The 9,773-nt window shown below is 40.8% G+C and overlaps 1 protein-coding gene across 1 annotated transcript; it reads right to left on the bottom strand.

Annotated features, from left to right (window-relative positions):
* Positions 1 to 4,607: 4,607 nt before the first annotated feature.
* On the bottom strand, positions 4,608 to 6,121 carry LOC103717082 (LOB domain-containing protein 41-like). Its single transcript, XM_008805329.4, has 2 exons — positions 5,749 to 6,121; positions 4,608 to 5,654 (listed from the first exon to the last, which is right to left on the bottom strand). The coding sequence occupies exons 1-2, from the start codon at positions 5,936 to 5,938 to the stop codon at positions 4,870 to 4,872; spliced, it is 975 nt and encodes a 324-aa protein (XP_008803551.2). The 5' UTR covers positions 5,939 to 6,121; the 3' UTR covers positions 4,608 to 4,869.
* Between the last annotated feature and the right edge of the window lie 3,652 nt (positions 6,122 to 9,773).

Below are 9,773 nucleotides of genomic sequence, written 5' to 3'. Positions count from 1 at the left end.
TAAATTTAGTTTTGGTAGAGAAGACACCTCTTGTGATCTATTGATTTTTTAGCATTATGCTGGTCTGGATCAAAACAACTTATTATCAAGAAACTTTTTCTTGGATCTTGTGATTTTCTTTTGTAATATCACAGTAAATATTTGCAAGCAATAAATTTAGAAAAGTATATGATCTAGTGAACATTTGTTGTAAGAACCGTGAAATAAGTTTCCAGGAGCATAAATCAAGGAAAATCAAGGAACCCAAGGCAAAGTCTTTCTTAAGGAAGAATGATCATGAGAAGGTCAAAAAACTGACTAGGTCGAACCTATTTTCCTAGAAGCCTTTGTTATGAAAATTCAAATAGAAACTCTTTTTTTCACAAATTGGTCTCCCAAAAGAAATCTTCAAACTAGAATGTCTCATAAAATGTTCTCACGTCGTTGTTGGTACTAACGAGGAAGGAAAGAGTTATATATGTTGATGATGTAGAAATTGGGGTATAAAATAATTGATCAATTTCATTTATCCTATTCATTCGTTCATTTATTGTCACATAGCTCAGAGATGAATAGCATTCATGAATCATACATCTCATGGTTCTGAACTTCTCTCTCTTCACCCCCACCTCGTGGGTTAAGGCTGACAATTTTATTTAACTTGCAAGGCTTTTCGTCATAAATCTCGCTACATGGTAGAACACTAAAAATAAAACATTTATGTGATATATGTATATATACACACACATACATACATACTAGAACCAATCTCTTGTTGTTGTTAAATGATGAGGTTAGGTCATAGGTACTTAATCGTTTTAATGGTCAAAAGAAGGAATCTTATGGTCTACTGCTATCTAACGGCAAAAAAAAAAATAAAATCTTACAATTTTTTTATGTGCCCAAAAAATAAGGCATGGTGAATAAGCGGTTGCATCCATTCAATTTAATAACACACAATAATGTGGTCTTTTTATTTTGTCAATCATGGAGCATAATTTGGAAAGAAAGGGAAAAAAATCTTAAATGGGTTGGTTATAAAAAAAAAAAATTATGTCAGCCAAATTGGATGACACCAAATTAGAAGCATATCAAACTATTTATACTGCATGCATTATTTTTATGTCACATTTTCTATTTTTTATTATAAAGTTGAAATATGATTACTGTCACGCCCCCGCCTCCGTGAGGCACGTGAGACACCCAGTGCCCACGTGGGGGCCACATGAGGGAGGAACACGGGGCTCCTCTGCCAGATATTGTCCGATTTCGGAGCTTACACATGCGTTCTTCACCCCTCTCCGATTTTGTTTTCCTTCCAAAACGCATCTCTAGAATTTGGAGACACCCGTCTCATATACCCAGGCTCTGGAACAAGTCTTTCCGAAGTAGAATGGACTATTGGGCCTCACACCCTGCCCACAATCGGACAAGAGCCATCTTCGGCTTTGATACCAAATATCACGCTCACAAGCGGGAGGGGTGAGGCACCCAGTGCCCATGTAGGGGCCACATGAGGGGGGAATACGAGGCTTCCCTGCCAGATATTGTTTGGTTCCGGGGCTTCACACAAGCATCCTTTATCTCTCCCCGATTTTGTTTTCCACTCAAAACGCGTCTGCAGGATTTGGAGACACCCGCCTCATACGCCCAGACTCTGAAATGAGTTTTTTCGATATGAAACTATTGGACCTCACAATTATAACATCTAATCATGCCAATGAAATGAAATAATATCATCAATTTTTGTGTGCGTGCGCGCATGCAGGTAGACAATTGTAATATTGATTGTTTATTAAGCAATTCAACACATTTTATCGTCAGTTTTATAAAAAAAAATCTATCATTACAATGAGATCTATATACATAGAAAACCAGCAATTTTGAACAATGAAATTTCTGAACTTTCAAGAAAAAAAGAATCAGGTGACTGAAAAGGAAGCCTTTATTTTTTTTTAAGTGCTGCTTTGTGGGCAAGGGAGCTGCCCAAAGACGAGAGGATCTGAACTCCGTGGATATTGAGTTTTTCGAAAATATACTGACTCCATAAAATTTTTAAAACATATAAAAAAAGGACTTTGTTAGAGTAATTACATGAAATCTAGAGATCGTACAGTAAAATTTGTAAGTCTATCATATTCTCCATTCAAAACGCCCACCGTTTTATTGGTAAGTTGATTCCCCTGTCACGTTTCCAAGTCAGTGCCCAACTCCATGGGAACCGCCGCCCTCCCACGGCTTTGCTTGTGTCCAGTTTTATAGAAAACCAGTGCTCTGACTTGGGAAAGCTTTGAATAAAGATTGATGCTTTCACAAACCGACGACCCTACCACCTAATATTCCAAGAACATCGCCCCCTGATTTCCGTGCCTGGATATCTATTCGCGCTGTCATCGTCCCTTGCCATGTAAGAGAACCGGAACACGACTTCACCTCGCTCAACTTTTTCCCGATGCCTATCCATGATAAATTTCTAAACCAGTATAGCCCATAGGCTATACCTAATTCTATATCAAAATAAAGTTTAGCAGAGAAACTATACCTACCCTGCATGCATGCACCATGTGGTCGTGCTGGTCGCCGTAGGCTTCATTTATCGAGCACTCATTTCGGTATATCATTATAGAAACAAGTGATTGTGATTGTGTATGTGTATGGCTACATGGTGGTGCATATAGTCCTCGGATTGCTGTCAATTTTACCAAATCTTCATGACGTGCCCTAATACTACTCCATTATATAGCAGTTTGGGAATCAATTTATCGTAATAGACTGAAGCATATGACTTTGCTCATAGATTTACTTTAGTCGGTCCAATTCTTGATTGAAGAAATTTATATTATAGCTATTGGCCATTCTGACCTCGGATTATTCTAATTCTCTAGCTTCTGCCTTAGCTAAGATGAATGACTTCAGAATAAACTGATATCTTAGCCTAGTTGGATTAGTGGTGGATTAATGGTTCGCGAGAAGCATTTTTCCTCCTAGGAATATAATTTTTGAGAAATAAATTCCTAGGAAGAGGATGCCTAGAAAAGTACCTTTGACATGTTTGGTTGATTATGAGAAAGTGATAAATTTACAAAGTGCTTATGTTTGGTTGGTCATCCATTTTTCTGAAAAAATTATGTATAATTCCTATTATGCCGTTAATAAAAATTAAGTCTTTAATGCTGAAGGGTTTTTTTGGGAAAAATAAAAATGGAGTGATTTCCGCCTCATGAGAAAGCATTTCTCATGAAATGTGGGAATCATATTTCTATGGGAATACAACTTTCTCATCTCTCTTCTTTAAAAACTCCAATCAAATAAGAAGCATCTTATTACTTTTCCGTTGACCACACTTTTCCTCTTTTTTTTCCGCAAACCAAATGAACCCTAGGGATCATTAAAACAGCTTCACTTATAGTCTCGACAGTAGTTATACCAACTCAGCATGACTAGCCATTATCAGGCAATTATCGTGTGCTTCCCAACAAAGTGGACTTTTTTTCGAGTTAATCTCGCACTTTCCAAAGCAGAGGAGTAGAGCTAGCGCGCTTTGAATACACTCTTCAGCTCTTATCTATCCCGCCTTTCTTTTCGGTTTCGGTCGATCTTAGGGCGGTGACCGACCTCGACCCATATTTTAGCGGCTACAATGACCGATGAAAAATATATTTATCAACTTATCATGCTTATTACTTTCCAGACAAACTCTAATTCGTCTTAGATTTTTAACAATAAGTAAATCTGCCAACTAGTCCGGAAATCTCTGATGGATAAAAAATGCTCACCTCGACGGCCCGGAGAGGGAAGATGGAACACATAATATTGCCTCTCAGATCCAAGTAATAGGGCTGTGCCGGCTTTCTCTTTTTCTACCTCACTTTTTTGTCGCCACTCTGCCTCCCACTTCCCCTTCCCTTGTCGGTTCAATGCATCGTGCGGTTGCCTTTCCGCAAAGCCGCGCGTCGCCGGTTTCCCAAAAAAACTATATCCTACACCATATACATAGCGTCATCATGCACCATACCAAGCATTGCATCTCGCTTCCATGGACTCTATTTATTTTGCGCCCATCTTAAATCACTGCCGCCCTCCCCCACCTTATCTTGAATTGCTCTTATAATGCACACAATGACGTAGGATATAATTTTTCCGGTTGCATCCAAACCCTTCCTGGGCTCCTCTCTTCCTATCTTTGCCGACCAATAGAAGATCTCAATTTAGACAAGAAACTGGACCGGTCTTAATTTTCATGGCTAGCTAATTTGTCACAAGTTGCAATTTTGATTTTGCTACATGCCGATATTTGGTATCGGATATAAGTATATCATAATTAAACCCATAAATTCTATTAATTCGCTGATCGTTACAGGAGTGAAGGATTGTTTCCGGTCAAGGAATAATTGGAAATAATTGGAATCTGAATTAGTTCCTACCGCAAGACAGATTCGAGTGACCGCTGTAAGTTGACAAAATTGCTCCAGATTTGGGAATCCACTTTGAAGCTTAAATTAGAAACCCAAACACAGCGAGACCATCAGCATCAGCATGGCAGCATCGTTCCCATAAACTATGGCCCAGATAACGCCCATCAACGTAACCTAGAACTTAGGTAAGGTGCTACTATCTAAACTTAGAAATCCATTTATATGAAAGAAAAAATACTGATATTCTCCATATATTTTATGTCATACAAACTGCACATGTACGGAAATGCTATAAGTATGAACATACATACAGAATTAAGATAAAAAGAACAAAAGAGGAAACGAGCCCTTTAGCCTCCTTTCTCTCCTAATTCGGAGAGTGAAAAACGGACAAATTCCTACAAACAAGGCTGAAACCGTCCATCTCCTCTTCTTCACTATATATGTGATATAGTCTAGATTGCGTAATCTTTCATCATGCCGGCAGCTCGAGCCCGAGATCCATCCGATAAGTGTCGGCTCCCCAGCTGCTCACGACGCACCGCGACTCCGCCGCGGGCCGGACGGTCCGGCCGGCCCTTGCAACCGGTTCGAACCCCAGGGTCAGTTCCAGCCCCACCTCGCTCTCCTCGCCGAGGTTCGGCTCGCCCTGGCTCACGTGCGACGCGCCAACCGACTCCCCGGAGAACGCGCTCTCGCTCTCCCGGCTATCCCCTTCCCCTCCGCCGACGGCCGCCGCGGTGGTGGGCTCGATCGCCTGGCTCGCGGCTGACTCGTGGCTCCGTGCGCGCTGGAAGTCGACCGGGTAGCACCGGGGCCAGCTCAGGTTACACTCCCGGCCCGAGTCCGGTTCGGCCACCTCGACCGATACGGTTCCGGGCCTCCGTTTCGCAGCAGCAGGGCGCTTGAACCGGGTCCGGGACTTTGAGATCCTGTGGAGCTCCGCGGCGGCACGGGAGACGGCGGCGGCGGCGGCGGTATCCTTGGAGATATGGCGGATGTCGTAGGCTTTGAGGGGAGGAACGGGGGCGGCAGCGTCGGGATCCTTGGAGACATGGTCGATGTCGTAGGCTTTAAGGGGAGGAACAGGGGTGGAGGCGGCGGTCTCGGAGGGGATTTGCATGATGGGGGCGCCCTTGAGCACCGCTTCCACCGCCGCGTGGCAGAGCTGCCAGCTGCCGGACCCCAGCAGGCCGACCGAGCCGTAGATCGGGTTCACAATCCGTCCGCAAGCTTCGTAGAGCAGTGATCGAAATATTCCTGAACCCAACAGCACCAAACTCATCAATTCAATGTCCCCAAAACTCTCGTCAATATAACTAAGAAGGAAATGATAGAACGAGCAAGAACGTACCAGGACGGAGGTGCTCGGGGCCGGCGTTAATGAGGTTCATAAGCCCGGCACGGCCGTAGAACTTAGCGAGGAAGACGGTGGCGTTAGCCTGAGACTCGGGGTTCTTAATCCACTGAAGACACGGCCGGATACTGCAGTTCTCGCTGCACCCCTTGCGGAGCACCCGGCATCCGTTGCAGCTCATCCTCATCCTGTCGCTCGACCAATTGAATTGGATGGATGATTGGCCAAAAAAAAATCCTTCTCTTCTCTCTCCTTCTTCTCTCAATCTGGAATCGAAAGATCGCTTTCTTTGGGTTTCCTTAGAGTCAGCTCGAGGTAGCTGTCTATATATATATATAAGGGGAAAAGGTGGGGGCAGTGAGGAAAAGATTTGAGGGATGGGAGGGTTTTATAATTGGCCGGAGCCGCGGGTTTGTGAAGTAGCCGGTGGTTTCTCAAAGCGGATTTGGGTGTAAAATAAAGTTTTGGGTCCTGGAGGCGTGCGGAACGCGCGTTGTAATAAGGTTAGTTTTGCGCCCGAAGTATCCACTAAATTACGTCCGTTGGTGAGTCATTCATGGGTGGGGGACGGAGGAGGGTCCAAAAAAATTGGGGGATAACGGAAGGAGCAGCGTGTGGCGCCCACGTTCGTATGAGAGGCTGAACTGAAGCCGTATCGCCACATTTCCGGGAAAGAGGCCTGGAAACGCCCCCCGCTCTATGACTCTCACCAACCACTCCCCGTTTTCTGGAATTGCGAAAGCCACGGTTTTGGGGTCGCTGGTTTTCCCAGGACTGTGGGCGCCCCACTGGACTCGCCAGCGGTTTTCCCACGCCCACACTTTCTTTCTTCCCCTCGTGCTTATCTACCCTCATGTTTCCCGTCCGATAAAAATATTGAGAGCTCCTCCTCTCTATCCATACCTTGTGTGAAATAATTCTAGGATACGATCTTATTTTTCATACGAGTTATATACTAAGATTTATAATAAAAAAAGGAATATATATATTTAAAAAGTAGAAAAGAGCACATAGAGGGTGTCAAAATTTTAAAAAAAAGATAAAGAAATCACCCTTTTCCTTCAAGCTTCTCATATTGTTGTATTTACGAGTTTGCTTTTAGAAAAGAAATAAAAAAGGAACCGCTTTACCAAAAGAGTTTGTTTTTTGTTTTTTATCTTTTTTACCAAAAGGTACATATACAAGTATCTGTTGAACTTGTTTCCTCAGCTCTTATTAGGTCTTTTTACACCATCAAAGCATTAAGGATCCCTGGGTTTAAATGGGTTCAAATGTCTAACAGCACCAATCAGTTGAAGAAATTCTATTTTTTCCTTCCGCAAAAATTACAAAATTTCTCGTATCTTTCTAAGCTTTACCTTATCAGATTTTACAAGAACATGCTAACGCTTGTTATCATTTTACCTAAAATTCAGAACCCACTTCCTATCAAAAATTCTCTTGGACCATATTTCACTAGTTTTCCATTTCCAACCACCTTGGAATTAGCAACCTTGAGGTCCAAGGAATCAGGGTTGGGATTCTCCCCACTTTTACCCCCCAAAAGAAAAAAAAGAAAAAAGATCCAATTTTTAGAAACCACTCCACCAGAAATAGTCATTGAAGTACAGAGAGTGGTTAAAATTAATTAACTCGAGAATACACCCAATGCTATCTCTTATTCCCCTTGTCATTTCAGTGGTGCTTTTTTTTCAAAAACCATCAAAAGAAGGCTAATTTTTCAAAATTAATAAATCATTAATTAAGCATTTTTTTAAAATAATTTTGATTGAAATGGAACCTCTATAAATACATAACTTTAAGAGTAATTAGACAAATGGGGAAAAAAATCGATTGTAGCATCAATATGGATATATATATATATATATATATATATATATATATATATATATATATATATTTGAAATAATACTAAGGAGTTTTATATAATCATTATAAATTCCTCACTTGCATTTACCACAATTCCATTTGAATTGTTTGAAACTCTCTATGTCCAGCTAGAGTTTTCAACGTAGTTGACAGATGGATTTCACACCCATCTTTTTCTGATTACATCATTTATATTAAATTTTATTTAAAATTTGATTTATATTAAAATAATATTTGAGTTGTATCTATATATTCTGAATATCTATATTTGTATATTTTTAATATAAATATGAATATATTGTTCAATCCTATTTCAATCTTATCAAAAAAAAAAAAAAGTAATCTGTCATTCATTGGAGGAGACGTGTGCTTTTGGCTCAAATATTTCTCCCAGCTCATTGTTTGGTGGCATCCAACGTGGATTTGGGGGATAACGACGCCGACCCATCACCCATTCACCCTCCTCCCGCTACTTGCGGGGCCTCCATGGCCCACTCTCCCCCGTTTCCCTTTCGACTCTGGGCCGGCCCAATTTATTCCACTCCTATCAAGGGACAAAAAGATTCCTTCTTCGCCTTCATAAACATAAGTTATTAATCACGGCCCCCAATGTTTCCATCGCCTTTCGCCACCCCGGTATTCATTTTTCCGGGGGCAGCGCCCCTGTTTTCGCCGCCCAAGTCGACACGATTCCATTCCCCGTTCCGAACCCCCGGAATTTGCTTTACTTGAATGGGCCAGTTTGGTTTTAGAAAATCCTGCACTGAAAAATAAAATCCATATCAAATTATGATAAAAATATAATAAAATAAATGATAGATTTCATTAAATAAATAATAATATTTATTTTTCCGTGCTGGATTACCGAGTGAAAATAATATATGCCCTTATATTATATTAGTATTATATTAATCAGATTATAAAATTAATATTAATATAAGAATATATTATTATATTGATTAATAATATTTATTTGTTATATAAATATATTTATTAACATAAATATTAATCATTAGTAAATATAAAAAATATTTATTAATGATCAATAAAGTAATATGGGATTTATTAATACTTATTATCGACCAAAACATACTAAAATTCATATATAATAAGAAATATATTTTCTTGAATATATATATAATTAATTTAAAAATATTTATTAACTCATATAAATATATTATTATTTGAATTTTTTATTTAAGAGTATTGCTAGAAATTTGACAATATTTTTGTATGAGAATATTTACAATAAAATGTAGTGATTTTTTTTTTTGGATGCCGTTCTTTGAGATAATTTTTTTCACAAACTAAATACGATAAAAAAATATTTTCTTGAAATTATTTTCTCTAATAAATTATTTTCAGGAATCTTCATGTTATCTTGTAACCTAACGTACTTCAGCCAAATAAACCCAAAAATTAAATTATTGAAGAAATGGACCAGCGAGCAGCTTTAGAACGGGAAATTTCTGTCATGTCTCGTGGGAAATGCCGGCTCCCATACGCAAGCAGCACCATCCGATTTTCGCGGGTCCCACCGTCTGATCGGAATCGTACGTCTCCGCTTCCGTTTGAAGATCCAAATCTAGCCGCGGTACGATGGTTCTGTGGGCGCGTCCGACGCGGGGCCCACTAATCAGACTGCCCTCGTCCGACTCCTGCACGACTCTTTCACACGGATCCCACCAAGCGTCCGACTCCTGCGGGAGTCCACCGGGCCCCACCCCGAACGCAAAACGTGTCATATTAGTTGTTCGTCGATTCGATGCTCCTGTGCTCCAGGTTCCACAGCTGATCTTTCCAAGCGGTACAAGGCCCGGGTCGAATGGAGACACGTGAGCCCACAGCCATTGACCCTTCCCAAAAGCTTAGCCTAGGACTCGGAAGTCGGAACGAATCCAATTAAGGAAAAGAAACCAGACAGAAACGAAGGGAATCCCGTTGCCCTTTTCTTTCCAATAATGCGGAGATCGCGACTTCAGTGTTTGGGATGGTATGGGACACCACGCCCAACCCCATCCGGCCAGCTGTTTGCCCTTTTTTTTTAATTTTTTCCTCGGGCTATTCCATACAACTTGGAGAAGGAAAAGGACAGGCACTGGAACCTCTGGCCTCAATAAATTAATCATGCTGCCGATGAATTAGACATCAAT

Source organism: Phoenix dactylifera, chromosome 11 (genome assembly GCF_009389715.1).
Source record: "Phoenix dactylifera cultivar Barhee BC4 chromosome 11, palm_55x_up_171113_PBpolish2nd_filt_p, whole genome shotgun sequence".
Taxonomy (NCBI): domain Eukaryota; kingdom Viridiplantae; phylum Streptophyta; class Magnoliopsida; order Arecales; family Arecaceae; genus Phoenix; species Phoenix dactylifera.
The sequence above is the reverse complement of the archived record's forward strand: the minus strand, read 5'-3'. Positions and strand labels throughout refer to the sequence as shown.